The 16427-nt window shown below is 37.6% G+C and overlaps 1 protein-coding gene across 1 annotated transcript in view; it reads left to right on the top strand.

The window, feature by feature from the left end:
* The window catches only part of LOC126101384 (sentrin-specific protease 6-like), a 193981-nt gene that overhangs the window by 110851 nt on the left and 66703 nt on the right, over positions 1-16427 (top strand). The window contains exons 10-14 of the mRNA XM_049912050.1: positions 490-635; positions 862-932; positions 1053-1169; positions 3152-3385; positions 6559-6683. Of these exons, the coding sequence (XP_049768007.1) occupies positions 490-635; positions 862-932; positions 1053-1169; positions 3152-3385; positions 6559-6683 (693 nt within the window). The remainder of the gene's footprint in view (positions 1-489; positions 636-861; positions 933-1052; positions 1170-3151; positions 3386-6558; positions 6684-16427) is intronic.

Raw genomic sequence — 16427 nt, 5'->3', positions numbered from 1 at the left:
TCTGCTTATAGCATATATTCAAAGAATGTGTATTATGATGTCATAGTTGATATAATTTATAAAATTCTTCATGAAGATTCCTCTTTGTAAATTTATTACACAGCTTTCCTTTAACGCCCTATTTTCCTGAATAAAGCTAAATTTGTTGCCTTGCTATCAAGTCACAATATTCTATGGTTTATGAGAAATGTTGTTTAGAAATGGCTGATCTACTCTAGTCGCCATCTCGTAGCAGGAGATAGTCACTCGAAGGCAGCTCACATGAACATATCACCCAATATTGCCATTTTTAGCAGGAGTGTCATGTATCCAGGTGTTATGTGCTGTCTGTCACTTCTGTCATTTACTTAGGATGTTCCATCAAGGCAATGGACTGCCATTATAAAGTAGGTATTCCACCTCTTAGTTTAAGCTTGTGTTTTGCTTATTGTGTTTGGTTTGTTATGCTGAACATTTGCCATGTTCAAGTAATCATTTGTCCTTTTGCAGATGACACTCAGAGACGGATTACGTTGCTGCCGGAAAGAATATCGGAAGAGAGCAAAGTGGCCCTTAAAAACATTTTTGAAGGTATTCTTAGTGAGCTCGATAACAAGGAAGCGAACGAACTTCTAGTTCGTGCTTCTCCGAGAGAGGTTTGTGTTGACAGTAGAAGTGTGTTGGCTATGTAGTGAGTAATTCTAATAGTATTTACAAATAAACCTTCTTTCTTTTTTGCTTATGTATGAAGCAGCAGTATTGCAGATTTTTGTGATCTTACCTTTCATTTACAGAACAGACATAAATTTATTAAACCATCTTACAGTGTACATGTTTTCAAATGAAACACCAACAATATGATGATCTGTATTTTGCTTCCAGATTCAAAGTCTGATAAAGAAAACAAGTGGTGGATCATCAAATTCCGTAAGAATAAAGAATGAAATACAAACGTAAGTGTTTTCTCCTGTTGTGACGAGTTAAAATATTTACATTAGTTCTAAAGCTTTGTGTATTTTAATATCTCTTGAAGGTCTTCACGTCCTAACAGTTTCATTTTTTCTTTGCTATAGAATCATAATTTACCCACCTCCGCCTGCGAAAGGAGGAATACCAATAAATACAGAAGATTATGCTTGTTTGGGTGAAGACCAGTTTCTGAATGATGTAATAATAGACTTCTACTTAAAGTAAGTAGCATATTGTTGCATACAGTTTGAAATGTATTACTTATCAAAGAAGTAATCTGGAATTGAATTAACTTTATTGTGGATTTCTCCCACAATTTGCCACTAAGTGTGTCTTATTTGCCCATCTCATTTTAATGAACACAGTTTTGAGATGCAGTACTTCATGAACACTTGCTTACTTGATGAAACCCTCTCATAAACAACAGTAGAGTTTCGGATGGAATATATTTAGCCTATCACCCGCATGTGATGGAAATTTTTGACCAATTAAAGCAGTGTATAAAGTAGAAACTTGAATGTGACGAGAGAAACAAGTGACAGGCTGAAACCTTGTCAGTCTGTGCAACATTCATAGACTGCACAGTCAGTAGAACAAGTGTTGCAGAAGGTAAGTGACCAGTCTCAAGTCTCAGTCTGGCATACAAGTCAGATTCACTTGGTTGTCAAATATTTCTCTGCCTGTCATATGAAGTATACTAGGTATTCAGTAGTGGAACTAATTGGATTCTTCCCTTTATTAGCTGAGGTACTTCCGCAGGTATCCTGTTGATTTTGCATTTCTTACAGCTGCTTTCTGTAATGACACCTTTGTTAGTAGGATCTAAAAAAAATCCCATTTTGAAAATATGTACCTGTGTTATAACTTACGTGCAAAATATACCTGAGACTGTATTTAGGACCATTGTCTTCGAACAAATCCTTCACCACAGCTAATAGAATACACATCACAAGCTTGTGCAGCTACATTGTGCCAGCACTACTGCTAAACAATGACAAGGAGTTGTGCGTTGAAGTGGGCTAGCGAGGAAGAGGAGGTGAGAGGTTTTAGGGGGGAGAGAGTTGGGGAAGGTGGATAATGGTTCGGAGGAAGACACAACAGGTACGCATGATTTGAATATGACAGCAGAGAGGTCATTCTGACCACAGGCAGGAGGAGTTGGGTGCTGTGCAAAGTGATGTAAAGGAGAGGATCAGGAGGGAGTGGGGGGGGGGTGGAGAAAATGTAGGAGGAGAAGGAGGAGGGGTGTGTGAATACAGGGCGAGTGACGTTAGGGTACTGGGGAAGAGAGCGGAGATGGATGTGGGGCAGAGGCTAGTGGAGCTTGAGACCAGTCATCAACAGACTTAGTTCATACACTAAACAGCAAACAAATTTTCTTTGTACTACACGTGTCAAAGCAGAGAGGACATAAACTTCCTTGAATGGTTTACTGAAAGACTGACAACCAGCGGAACATGAATAAGCACCAGCGAATGCAAATTGAACATGACTGACTGCTGTTCGCTCTTGTTTGTCTACTGTTTACACGAAGTTCTCAGTGTGCTGTTTGCTCCAGTGTAAACCAGACTCGACAGTCTCCATGACGCCATACAGCTATCTGTATAGTAAAAGTTGAAGCTAGACTTGCGTTAAAACAATGTTATTAGTTGGTCAGTACTTGAGTCAGGGTTCACATACCCATTTCATTGTGGGCTGTATGTGATTTCTGGACAGTGGAAGCTGATGCAGTGATGTGTGTGCCACTCGTTGAACCCAGAGCAGATGGTGATGGTTTATTGACACAGGCACATGTACAGTCATTGACGTACTCTGTTAAGTCAACGCTGTGAACAAAGGTGAGTGGTCAGATACAGCCATGTGAACCAGATAGCTATCATCTCTTACCGTGATCACATTGGATAGTCATTGGATAGTCTTGCAACATAGTATTCACAGGTTCTGTACATGCATTCCGTGCACAAGCTGAAATGCTAAGGCATAACAAACCCATTTCCCAGAGGCACATAAATAATACTGAGAACTATGTGGGCTGTAGGACGATTCATTCTTCAGAGCTCTAGAGTATGCATGCTCACACATAATTGTACTGTTGTTTTGAATACAGTATCTCTCTATTTACTATGTTGTTGTATTACCTGAGTGTGATCGTTCCATATTCATTACAATTGACAAGCTGTGTAAAAATTTTGTTTTTTTGCAGGTTCCTAACTCTCTCTTCATTGACTCCAGAAGATCAGGCTCGCACACACGTATTTAGCTCTTTTTTCTACAAACGCTTAACAACGCGACCTGCTAAAGTTTCAAAGCGCCCACATCCAATTGAAGACGATCCAAAGTTGTCTGCTGCAGAGAAGAGGCACAGTCGTGTGAAAGGCTGGACAAAACACGTTAACATTTTCGAAAAAGATTTCATCATAATACCAATAAATGAACAGTAAGTATACCGACATCGTGGTTTGGCGGTAGAGTTCCGTGAGTGACAATCTGTGTTGTGTTCTTGTTGCCGCTATATTCCCCAGTTGTGTCAGAATACTTATCAGTAAAAGTGGTTACTACCCCAATACATGTAAAATAGTTTCACTATAGAAAATGTATCACTCTTATACGTTAATGACAGGTTATACTGCTTCTGCCGACAAATGTGCAAATAATGTTAATTGTGCCCAGTTAAGTTTTTGCAGTATCTCACACTCCAAATGGTGCACATTGTGCTTTAAGTGAAGTAGTATGTTTCAGATGACCATGAATTTCTTAGCTGCAGTGGAGACTTATATTTCGCATTTTATAACAACATTTTCAAATTTAGCATGAAACGATTTTATTATAATTCTGCATTCTTCTGGCTGCTGGACATTTAAATTGCTGCCACTAGTATAGAATGAATTAATGGCTTAAACGTTAAAGACAAAGGAACCATAACATCTTAATTTTCAGGAATTAATATAGGTACTCAGCATCGATATTTTAATAATACAATATTTTATTTATTTATTTAAAGGTATGCGCTCATCACACGCACTGACTTGTTCTGGTTTCTCTGACACTACGAGTATCAAAAAGTTGTTATGAAGTTATTTCTATTATGATTCTTGAGCTGGAGGGGGAGTGTAGTTCTGATAGAACAATCTAGGGGATGAAATTGGTCATTCATTACCTTTCCCACATCTGGAAGTGATCAGAATCGAAATTTCAAATGGCATTTATTAAGATTTGGTTTTAAAAATTCTAAATTTACTGATGCACATTTCTGAGGGAGATTGAAAGAGACCTTATTAGTCATCTCGCATGACCTGGAGTTATAAATGATAACTTTTGTCACTTTTGGTGTGGCTGTTTTCCTGTGTGCTTCCATTGGAAGGACTACTCATTTAGAATTTTAAATTCCACAAATATTATTAATAAAGTAGCAAGACTAACAACAAATAGTATTCCTGCTAAATTGTAGTAGGGCTTTGTTGATAACAACAGATAAAGGGATCATGGAAGAACAGAGATTACATTTAAATTACTGGCAGTAGTGCTTCGTTTACAGGTATATCTAATTTCAACCTGCAGAATATTAACTGACAACGTCCACTGAAGCAGAAATCATTGTTGTTAATTTTCAAAAGCAATAAAACACTGTTCTAGTGTGATAAGGTGTGCTGCATTAGATGCTGAACATTGATGACTTGTGCGGTGCAGTTGTAAGTCTATCGGGATACTTCAATTAAATGACATTTAGTGTACAGGAGTAATTTTCCGTCCCTGAACTGAACTGCTGAAAATCATTTTGTTACTTTTCTCTTCCCTTCTTCTTAAATGCCATCCTCTCCTCTCCAAGTGATGAATCAATTAATTCTGAAATAGAGATTTAGTTAATAGCCAGCAGTTATTACTGTTTTGGTGTTTAAATGGCCAGTTTCTTCTCCAAAGCACCGTGTAAATATATCCTTAAGTGCTCAGCTTAATCGGCGCATAATGATTGAATCCATAGATGTGCACGATGAGTAAAGAGGTGGAAGTCTAATATCTGCAGTTTTGACTTTAACCCATATTTTTAACGTCCACAAACTTTTACTGGCGCACACACACTTTCATCCGGGAAAGAAAGTTGGTTCTGTTCCAGTCCATTGCCAATAAAGGTACTCTGAATAGTTGAAAGAAGGTTGGTTCTGTTCCAGTCTATTGCCAGTACAGTTGTTCTTAAATAGATATGCACTCAGGACAGAACGTCAAGAATGAGATGAATCTTCTAGGCATTCAGTAACACTATTTTCCACCTTATTGATTTTAGTAATACTTACCGTGTAGGGAAGTAATGGAACATACAAAATAAATATTGTACCAGAAATTATCAACATTCTCAGTTCTTTTTCAATGTCCTCTCTGTTTTCAAGCAACTTTTAGATTACAAATCTCATCTATAGTTACCAAGGTTGTTCCACTTCTCATGACACTTGTGCACATTGTGTGACTGTGACTATTTTACTTAAATTATACTTAGAAATTTTGCTTTTACTCTTTGTGTCATCCATATTTTGACATAATTATCACTTTCTTTTCGTCCTGTTGAGAATATTTGAAGTAAAAAAAATTCAAATAGGTTAACCCCTGCTGAGACATACAGGGTTGTGATTGACAGTGTGCTTCATTCTGCACTAGTGAAATTAAGAAACTGGTTCAGTAATGCCAATAGCGCCAGCTGGATTGTCCTTTGTTCATCTCATAACTTATTTTCTTAATTATGATATTGTCGATTAAATTATGCAGAGTATTGTAAATGGTTGCTAAGTTTTGTGCCATGTTCTACAGGTGAAAATTGTGTGATAGCCTAAATGAAATCCTATACTTGGTGGAGGCAGATCACAGTTCACACAATTCATGTCATACATCCTACACACAGACCAAATAACTGGTGACTCTATATGTATATGTGTAAACTGAGGCTCTAGGTGATACCAGTTACTCACACGTTATGTGGAATGGTGAAATACTGTCATTGCTGTTGTCCTGTTTGGTAGATTGTTCGATACAGTTGATTTCAGAGAAGAAATATTGTAGGAATCTGACAGTGGAGAACATAGGTTTAGTCCATCTGGACTGATGAGAAATACAGTGAAGCAGTTTTGTAAGGAATGAAAGAGAAAAAAGCTTTGCAGTTACTTTCAAGAAGTGGAAAACAAAATTCATTTACATAAACATAGCAGCTGGTTAACATGTACCTTTGATGGAAAATTTTGGATAAAAAAAGCATGAGCAGTGCACAATAAAAGGTAGTAGAAGCTATTCTCCTGGTAACAAAAATCAGAAGTCTGTTTCTAACATGTTGCTGAAAGGCAAAGATATTGGTGGGTAGCATTGTTAAGAAATATTTAGAAACTTTGTTATATACATGGTATGTCAGTGTCATGATTTTTAATATGTGCATCATGAGCTTTGATCTCATGCAAACATAGATTCCTTATTGGATGCAGCTCGTGTCTGTTAGATTGCTGTAAGAAATTAGTGGCACGTACTGAAGATTTACACAGTAATTTTCTTAAAAATAAAATTGATTTATACTTACATTTCATTAAGCACATTTTTTGTGTGTGGTTGTTGTGAGTTAAAACCTTTTTGTTGCAGCTGTCATTGGTTCCTAGCAATTGTTTGTTTTCCTGGTTTAAATGGCTGTGTGCGAATGTCTGACAACACACCAGTAAAAGAGCTCCCAAAAACACGTCGAAAGGCAGTCACTCAGAAAAGTATTGGTGAGTTAGCTGTTGCATGTGTGTACAAGCATGAGAGATAGAAAATGGAAAATATTACTACTAAGAAATAGCCTCCCTGATCTTATATGTAACACAGACACACATTCACTATTTAAATACAAAATTAGTATCGACAAGGTTTTTTTTTCCCTTTTCCCTTCCATTATTATTCATTGGTGAAATTCAGTTACGAATTTCTTTCTTAAATTTATATATTACCGAATAGTACTATAAGGTGTTTTACTATAATCTAAAGGATGCAAGTTGATGTTTTAAAAAATCATTTTATGATGCACTATGTTTATGTGACACGTATCACTTGCCCTTTACCTCCACTACTTACTCTCATACACTACCCTGAAGGAAATCTTGAAAGTTTTATTCTGCAAACCATTAGCAAGTTTGAGACACATGAAGCAACAGATATCTGTAGGGGTGAATAAAATTTTAGTTTATTGAAACTGTGTTTCTTGAAATAGAAATTACTCTCTGAGATCTGTAGTAGTCGTATAAAGTATGACATTACCTTAACTTCTAATGGTCAAACACAGCTTGATAAAATGTTAATTCTGCTGACAGAAGCAAATTATTTCATGTAAAGTTAATGTGAATCAAATGGTTTTCAGTGTCACATGATAAATGTTCTAAACATATGACGAAAATAGCAAATACATTTGATGAATGAAAATAATGTTTTCCTTTTATTACGCATACTGGTAAAGTATTGTGATGAGAAAATCGGATCAGTTAGTGCCAGGAATATTCCACTACGAATGAAAGAAGCATGGAAATCAGTTTTGTGGTAAAGTTTTGTTTGAGATCTAGTAGTGACTCAGTGCTTTCGGAAATTGTCTCCAGCCAGCACTTGGAGTCCATATCGATGTATTGTACTCATGTGGTTTGGTAAGTAACTTCAGCATTGAGAATGCTTTTTGATTAAAGCAACCTTCGTAATTACACATTCCTTCAAGAGACCGCCACTGTACTGCAGAAACTAATGAAAGAACACTAGTGCGTGTTCTAACACCAATTAGAAATAACTTTGGGAATCCTGAATGAAATTCTCACTCAACAGCTGAATGTGTGCTGATATGAAACTTCCTGTTAGATTACTATGTGCTAGGCTGAGACTTGAAAACTTGAACTTGGGATCTTTGCCTTTTGAAAGCAAGTACTCTACCAACTGAGCTACCCAAGCATGACTCATAACTTGTCCTCACAGCTTTACTGCCCCCAGTACCTAATCTCCTACCTCCCAAACTTCACAGAAGCTCTCCTGCAAAACTTGTGGGACTAGTAATCCTGGAAGAAAGGATATTGAGACACGGCTTAGCCACAGCCTGAGAATTTTTCCAGTAAAAATTTTCATTCTGCAACAGTGTGTGCGTGCGCGCGCGTGTTTGTGTGCGGGCACGCACACGCGCTAATACGGAACTTCCTGGCAGATTAAAACTGTGTGTCAGACTGGAACTCGAACCTGGGACCTTTACTTTTTGAAGAACAGAATTTGACCATGAAAGGCAAATGTTCCAAGGTTGAGTCTTGATCTGCCAGGAAGTTTCATCTTTGCCTTGGCTACCTCTGCAGTTCACACCTTTCTGCAAAACTGATGATGCAAAACTACATGGAAATGAGGAAATTGTTCCCTATTTTGCTAATGTCGTAAATAAAATTTGTAATGGATATTCCTTACAATGGTTGTATTCTTAGTTTTCCACAGTACTGAGAAATGAGAGAATAGGTAAAGTGTAAAGTGTTTTTCCCAGCATTTCGAAACATCAGGATTTGCCCAACAAAATACATACTTAAAGACAAATCAAACAGCGTTTGTTTGCATATTACATACATACCAAATGACATAAAAACTCTTATTTTCCTTTAATGAAGCTCACATTTTTACTGTGAAATACTTTTTTTAATGAAAATTGTTTTATCTGTTTATGCCCTTACTAGCTTAGCACCTGCTGCTTTGCTTACGTAGACTGTACGTTCTACACATTGGCATTTTTTTGTAATCGAATTTTTATGTTCACAAATTGTAACAGCTTCCAAACTTTTAATGCTAAATAAGGTCATAAAAGCATGGTCTTTGTCGAATGTACTTATGACCAAAAAGCATATCTGATAGCTGGAGTCCAAGGCTTTTGTTGATCATGCTTTTTGCATTCTTGTGGTGATATTTCCATAGAAGTGAAATACCAATTTTTGTAGATTTACTTTCAAAAATTTTTAAATAATAACTTCAAAATTGCCGTAACAGTGACATGTTTTCAGAAAACCATAGATCCCTTATGTCACACACTTAGGAGTGTAATTTTGCACAGTCCCTTCTTAAATGATGCCAATGGTGTAACATCCGCACACTCTCCAGATTTAAATCTTATATCATTTGCCATATGGCCGGATGGTAATGAATCAGTGAATTATTCAGGCCCTATTTCACCCCCTTAGGAGTTGAATTTCCAGAAATGGCGAAACATTTTTTTAATTTCTAACTGAGAGGCCAAATAAATACCAATTATAATAGATATAACTGTAAAAATGCTTTTGCAATTAAATATTTTCATAAAACATTTCACCCCTCCCCTCTTTTCTTCCCCTTACAGATTGAGTATCCACATATAGTGTAATGTGTGTTTTTTATTTCTAATGGAGAAGCCAAATACAAATTTTCATAGATTTAGTTTTAAAAGTCAAACAATGGAAAATCCAGGATGGAATGTAACAATATTATGAGAAGGAAAGTTGCTACTCACCATATAGTGGAAATGCTGAGTCTCGGATTGCCACAACTAAAAAGACTATCACAATCAAAGCTTTCGGCCATTAAGGATTTCGTCAACAGTAGACACACACATGCACTCACATATCTGATTGCAGTCTCAGAGCTGAGATCGTTTGTGTGAGTACGTATGTCTGTCTATTGTTTACGAAGGCCTTAATGGCTGAAAGCTTTAATTGTGAGAGTCTTTTTGTAGTGCCTATCTGCGACTGAGCATCTCCACTATATGGTGAGTAGCAACTTTCCTTCCCATAATATTGTATAGCTTTAAAAGTGCTTTCATAATGAAATATTTTATAAAACAACCCCTTAGGAATTAAATTTCCAAAAATGCTGAAACAAGTATTTTTTTTATTTCTAACTGAGAAGTCAAATACCAATTTTCATAGCTCAAACTTTAAAAATAGTTTAGTAGATCTTTAATAATTTATTAATAAAAAGCTTTCACTCACTGTTTTACTTCTTTAGGGTTAAATTTCAAAAAATGCTGAAACATGTATTTCTTTGTTTCTAACTGAGTCAGTAGGTATATCTGGGGAGATGGAAATTGATTAATAACTGCTTGAATATTAAATGAAACGACAAGTTTACTATTACCAGTCACCGTTTTATTTATTTCCACGACACGTTTCTAAGGTTTAAACCTCCATCATCGGGTGGATTTACATTAGTTAGTATTACATTTGTGTGTGTGTTGTGTTAAGATTTTTGGAGGAACTTGTGGCACTGCCTAGTGGAGAAACAAAGACACTATTTCAGAATATGGTTTAGGATTACTTTTGACAAAAATTAAACTGGTATCTAATGGTAAACATTAAATAAGTAAACTAGAGTACCTCCAGTGGTCACAGGTTCCTTTTGCTGTCGTAACACATCACATGTATACTGCCACATTTGTAAACAAACATGGCGTCTGCAATCAGCTGGGTGCAGCTGTGTAATGCAGCATGGGACTCACAGGATGTATACGACCCAGGACAACCAGGAGATCTGGGGAAAACCAGGAAAAACCCAGGAATTTTTTAGAATTCTGGGAAATTTTCATTGTTTTAGTTTTCATTTAAATTTTTGTAATTTGACTGGTAAGAACCGGTACTCTGACAAAGAATATTACTGTATCCCGCTTCTGCAGAATAATACTGCAGCATTAAAACATGAACGAGAGAGAAAAACGAAAAAAAACTTAAATTGCAAAGGAGATGGGCCATATAAAATGACACAGTGCTCGTACAAGTGTCTGCCAACAGCAAAATGTGTCAAAGGCTTTCGGAAGACTATGCAAAGCTTCATAGCAACAAATTGCCTCCGATGAGCATGACGTCAAACTGTTTACATTAGACTCATTTAATCAGTTACGAGCTGCCTCATGCACACACACAATTGAGTCGCCTATGAGTAGTACCTTCTCCCAGTTCTGGCTGCAGAAATGTGGCTGTTAGCTGTGTAAGCAGCAGTAGCAGCAACCAGCCACATGGTACCCGGAAAAATTTTACTGGAGCGCCCAAGCTGCCTGATACACACGTGCGCAGCAGGTCCTGATCCAGTGGGGGGTGGGGGCAAACCGGGAAATCTGAAACGGGTGGCAGTTTCGGGAGGAGGGGGCAAATTCATATTCTTGAGGAAGAAAACCTTGTTTCACAAAGCACCTAGCATCCAGTGCATGCCGGTCTATCGATTATTCATATGATTTTGAAACACACCCCTGCTGGTTTTTGAATACATGCTAAGTTGATTTCTGAATGAATAATAAGTTGATTTTTGAATGCATGCATAATTTACGTGATGTCTTTGCCAGGGGAAGCCTCATCACATCTAAAAATAAACTTTTCCTGCAGACAAAACGGGATGGGGCTACATGAGCTGAGCAGAATAAAGCCGAAGTGGTGAATGCCAACTGCTGCTTGTTTATGTGGTTGATTCGGTTTGCGAATGTTCAGTGTTGTTATAATTACTAACGAAATCCATAGGTTCAGACTACCAGAGTGGAAATAAACGACTAACAGGAATAACAGGTAAGAAAGATTACGAGTCACCTGCTCGGTGTATCCAAGAAAGTCAAATTTTGACAGAAAATTTTTGGCCAGGTCACTACAGTAGACAGGGCCTGTTGTAGTCCCCGGCTAGCAGCCGCTTAAGTTCCATTCTGGGAAAACTCATGGTACAAACACGTAATAACGCCTAACCGGAGAATAATCGCTGGATAACTAAACCGGTAAATGTGGCAGGGTTAGTAAAGTTAACTGGAGACTGAGTTTTGACAGTGGTAGGAATAGTTACAGAATTAGTGATAAGACTGTTTGTTAGAACAACGAAGGAGAAGAAACGGGGACATCACACAAATTATGGTAGAATATGGCGATTCCAAATTTATACAAAAATTCGTACTACTACTTTTCAGTCTCGCACATGAGAAACCGGGGTGTATGAATGAAATGTGAAACTATTTCCTAACATAAAGCTTTCTGCTTGTAGTAGGCCAAATAGGTATTTCGTATTGGTACTTCATGAATTATATTCTGTCATATTATAAAAATGATCATTATTGCCAAAACAGTCTTGCTTATTTGGTGTGTGTTACAATTACTGCAATATTAGAAAGACCTCTTTTGTTTTATCCAGTACGCAGTGACAAAATAGATTTAATCAGATCGAGAAACCACAGTAGTCTTGGGTACTATTTGTATTAACAGTTTTTTCAGTATTAGACAGTGACATTTCTATTTTTCATGTAGCAAAATGTTTGACGAACTTTTATAAAGTAATAGTTCTTTCGCAGAAAGGGAAGCATGCCATGTAAAGCTGTAGCAAGATTAGAGAGAAAAATCACTAGGACCTAAGGATTGAAGAAATGTGTACTATCTTGCCTGTCTCTTGTCTTTACTGGTTTTAGTATCCTATATTTAATTTTATGTCACACAGAACAGCAAGTTAAAAGAAAAAGGGGGGGGGGGGGCAGGATGTCAAACTGGCGAACTGGCGACTGGGAGCAGGAGAGGCACTACAGGACATTTTAATTTCCACTGTCCTGAAACAGTTTGATGGCATCCATTACAAAATATACACATTTGAGTTCCACAGAGCAAAATACAGTGATGTGCGGTATAAGAATATTGTTTGAAGAGGCGTGGCACTGCACGCACACTTAAGACCAAATAATGTGTCTTACATTTCCTCAAAGATATATGTTTTTTGTATCAGACTCTTCAGAAAGATGTGCGCTACAAAATGAACGTATTTTTGAAAAGTCGATTTCTTTTTAATTTGTGACGTTCTGATGCGCAGAGCAGTCAGAGTTACAGTGGGGGGTGTAGTCTCCATGTGACCCGTGTTTACATTTAGCGATTTTTTTGTTTCCTCTTCTTTTACTTCTCTCACGTCAAATGAAAATGAGACGGATTTCTGTGGCTGGGAGCTATCAAGAGAATTAAAATACATTCCCATAATTACGGAAGGCTAAAATATGTTACTAGTTCCAGATTTTATTTTATTTCCACCTTTCTGACAGTCGAGCATTAATCTCCTTGCAGAACAATAAAGTTATTTTTGTCGGTTTGCTAAAGAAATTTGGCTTTTATTAAGCTTTCGTGCTGAGGCAGTGAATTTATTTGAAACGAATTGTTTAATTTCACACTATTGGCTAGTTTCAACTGTTTGCTGCGTTTCAAGTGCACGTTTTCATCTTCTAGCACGTATGGCATTATGTCATAATAAAGAATGAAACATGAGATAATACAGTATTTGTACTCCAAGAAAATTTACGTCTCGAAAACCACAATCAAAAGCTTCATATCAGGTCGAGGCCTACATCATTGCGAATCTGGACACACGAATGTGCACTGTAAGGCAAACTATGCATTTTAGTATGGTTCACAAAATTCCGACACTCTTGGAGTATCCTCTGATGTCTTGTTTCTTTTATGACATAATGTAAGATCTTTTAATGTTTTACACATACGAACATATGGGCTTCCTACGTCACCGTAACTGCACAAGCGCCGTGACGCCTCTTATCTGGCACTCTCTGGTAACTGCTGAAATGAATCTATTTCTAACAGGTCGCGGGAAAATATTGCGAATTATTATTTTCAAAGTAAATTTCCTTTTACGCAATATGAACTATGTGCGAGAATGTACGATGAATTTCTTAAATCACAGAGCGTTTGCTCTCTTTTGAAAATCAGCTCTTTGATGATGAACCAGTTAGAAGAATTTTGAGCCCAGAAGATCAGAGATTTATGTTGCTATTAAAAATTTTACTGGCGTGTTTGTGTGATGTATCTTAAAGTGTAACATGCGCTAAACAGATCAGCCGACCACTTTGGCCAAGCGGTTCTAGGCGCTTCAGTCCAAAACCGCGCTGCTGCTACGGTTGCAGGTTCGAATCCTGCCTTGGGCATGGATGTGTGTGATGTCCTTAGGTTAGTTAGGTTTAAGTAGTTCTAAGTCTAGGGGATTGATGACCTGAGATGTTAAGTCCCATAATGCTTAGAGCCATTCGAACCATTTGAGCTAAACAGATCCACATTATATGTGAAAACTTAGCTTCTCTTGAAGCTTATTAATCTTAGAGACAAATATTATATGCGAAAGCTTTGCTTTTCTTGTAGCAACACTATGTATATTAATTTAAACCGTGACCTTTTCCTGTTGGTGGAATTCAAATTTATACTTTCGTGATACGAAAATACAAAGCGTATAGAAATAAGCTATTTCAGTTACCGATTTAGTCAGCACAATGGCTGGTTCCCTTTGATGAAATGTTAGGTGTAGACAACTTCATACTTGGTCCGTCCATTAGTAAAAAGTTTTTAACAAGACATAACCTGCCATTCTCAACATGTTTCAAAAATGGTTTCATATTGACATGTGAGCAAAAATCAGTTGCGCATGTTGATAGCGGCAATTAGATGTACATTTCTAGAATCAATACTGGAGTGTTTATGTGACCAATCAGAAGCTGAATTGGGAAATCTATTTACAAAATTTGGTTTTGGGACCTGCATGTAAACATAGTGAACACAGATGCTTTTTTTTTTTTGTCATCAGTCTACTGACTGGTTTGATGCGGCCCGCCACGAATTCCTTTCCTGTGCTAACCTCTTCATCTCAGAGTAGCACTTGCAACCTACGTCCTCAATTATTTGCTTGACGTATTCCAATCTCTGTCTTCCTCTACAGTTTTTGCCCTCTACAGCTCCCTCTAGTACCATGGAAGTCATTCCCTCGTGTCTTAGCAGATGTCCTATCATCCTGTCCCTTCTCCTTCTCAGTGTTTTCCACATATTCCTTTTCTCTCCGATTCTGCGTAGAACCTCCTCATTCCTTACCTTATCAGTCCACCTAATTTTCAACATTCGTCTATAGCACCACATCTCAAATGCTTCGATTCTCTTCTGTTCCGGTTTTCCCACAGTCCATGTTTTACTACCATACAATGCTGTACTCCAGACGAACATCCTCAGAAATTTCTTCCTCAAATTAACGCCGGTATTTGATATTAGTAAACTTCTCTTGGCCAGAAATGCCTTTTTTGCCATAGCGAGTCTGCTTTTGATGTCCTCCTTGCTCCGTCATTGGTTATTTTACTGCCTAGGTAGCAGAATTCCTTAACTTCATTGACTTCATGACCATCAATCCTGGTGTTAAGTTTCTCGCTGTTCTCATTTCTACTACTTCTCATTACCTTCGTCTTTCTCCGATTTACTCTCAAACCATACTGTGTACTCATTAGACTGTTCATTCCGTTCAGCAGATCATTTAATTCTTCTTCACTTTCACTCAGGATAGCAATGTGATCAGCGAATCGTATCATTGATATCCTTTCACCTTGTATTTTAATTCCACTCCTGAACCTTTCTTTTATTTCCATCATTGCTTCCTCGATGTACAGATTGAAGAGTAGGGGCGAAAGGCTACAGCCTTGTCTTACACCCTTCTTAATACGAGCACTTTGTTTTTGATCGTCCACTCTTATTATTCCCTCTTGGTTGTTGTACATATTGTATATGACCCGTCTCTCCCTATTTTCAGAATCTCGAACAGCTTGCACCATTTTATATTGTCGAAAGCTTTTTCCAAATCCTATGAAAGTGTCTTGATTTTTCTTTAGCCTTGCTTCCATTATTAGCCGTAACGTCAGAATAGCCTCTCTCGTCCCTTTACTTTTCCTAAAGCCAGCTGATCGTCACCTAGCGCATTCTCAATTTTCTTTTCCATTCTTCTGTATATTATTCTTGTAAGCAGCTTTGATGCATGAGCTGTTAAGCTGATTGTGCGATAATTCTCGCACTTGTCAGCTCTTGCCGTCTTCGGAATTGTGTGGATGATGCTTTTCCGAAAGTCAGATGGTATATCGCCAGACTCATATATTCTACACACCAACGTGAATAGTTGTTTTGTTGCCACTTCCCCCAATGATTTTAGAAATTCTGATGGAATGTTATCTATCCCTTCTGCCTTATTTGACCGTAAGTCCTCCAAAGCTCTTTTAAATTCCGATTCTAATACTGGATCCCCTATCTCTTCTAAATCGACTCATGTTTCTTCTTCTATCACATCAGACAAATCTTCACCCTCATAGAGGCTTTCAATGTATTCTTTCCACCTATCTGCTCTCTCCTCTGCATTTGACAGTGGAATTCCCGTTGCACTCTTAATGTTACCACCGTTACTTTTAATGTCACCAAAGGTTGTTTTGACTTTCCTGTATGCTGAGTCTGTCCTTCCGACAATCGTATCTCTTTCGATGTCTTCACATTTTTCCTGCAGCCATTTCGTCTTAGCTTCCCTGCACTTCCTATTTATTTCATTCCTCAGCGACTTGTATTTCTGTATTCCTGATTTTCCCGGAACATGTTTGTACTTCCTCCTTTCATCAATTAACTGAAGTATTTCTTCTGTTACCCATGGTTTATTCGCAGCTACCTTCTTTGTACCTATGTTTTCCTTCCCAACTTCTGTGA

This window comes from Schistocerca cancellata, chromosome 9 (assembly GCF_023864275.1).
Source record: "Schistocerca cancellata isolate TAMUIC-IGC-003103 chromosome 9, iqSchCanc2.1, whole genome shotgun sequence".
Lineage (NCBI taxonomy): Eukaryota > Metazoa > Arthropoda > Insecta > Orthoptera > Acrididae > Schistocerca > Schistocerca cancellata.
The sequence above is the reverse complement of the archived record's forward strand: the minus strand, read 5'-3'. Positions and strand labels throughout refer to the sequence as shown.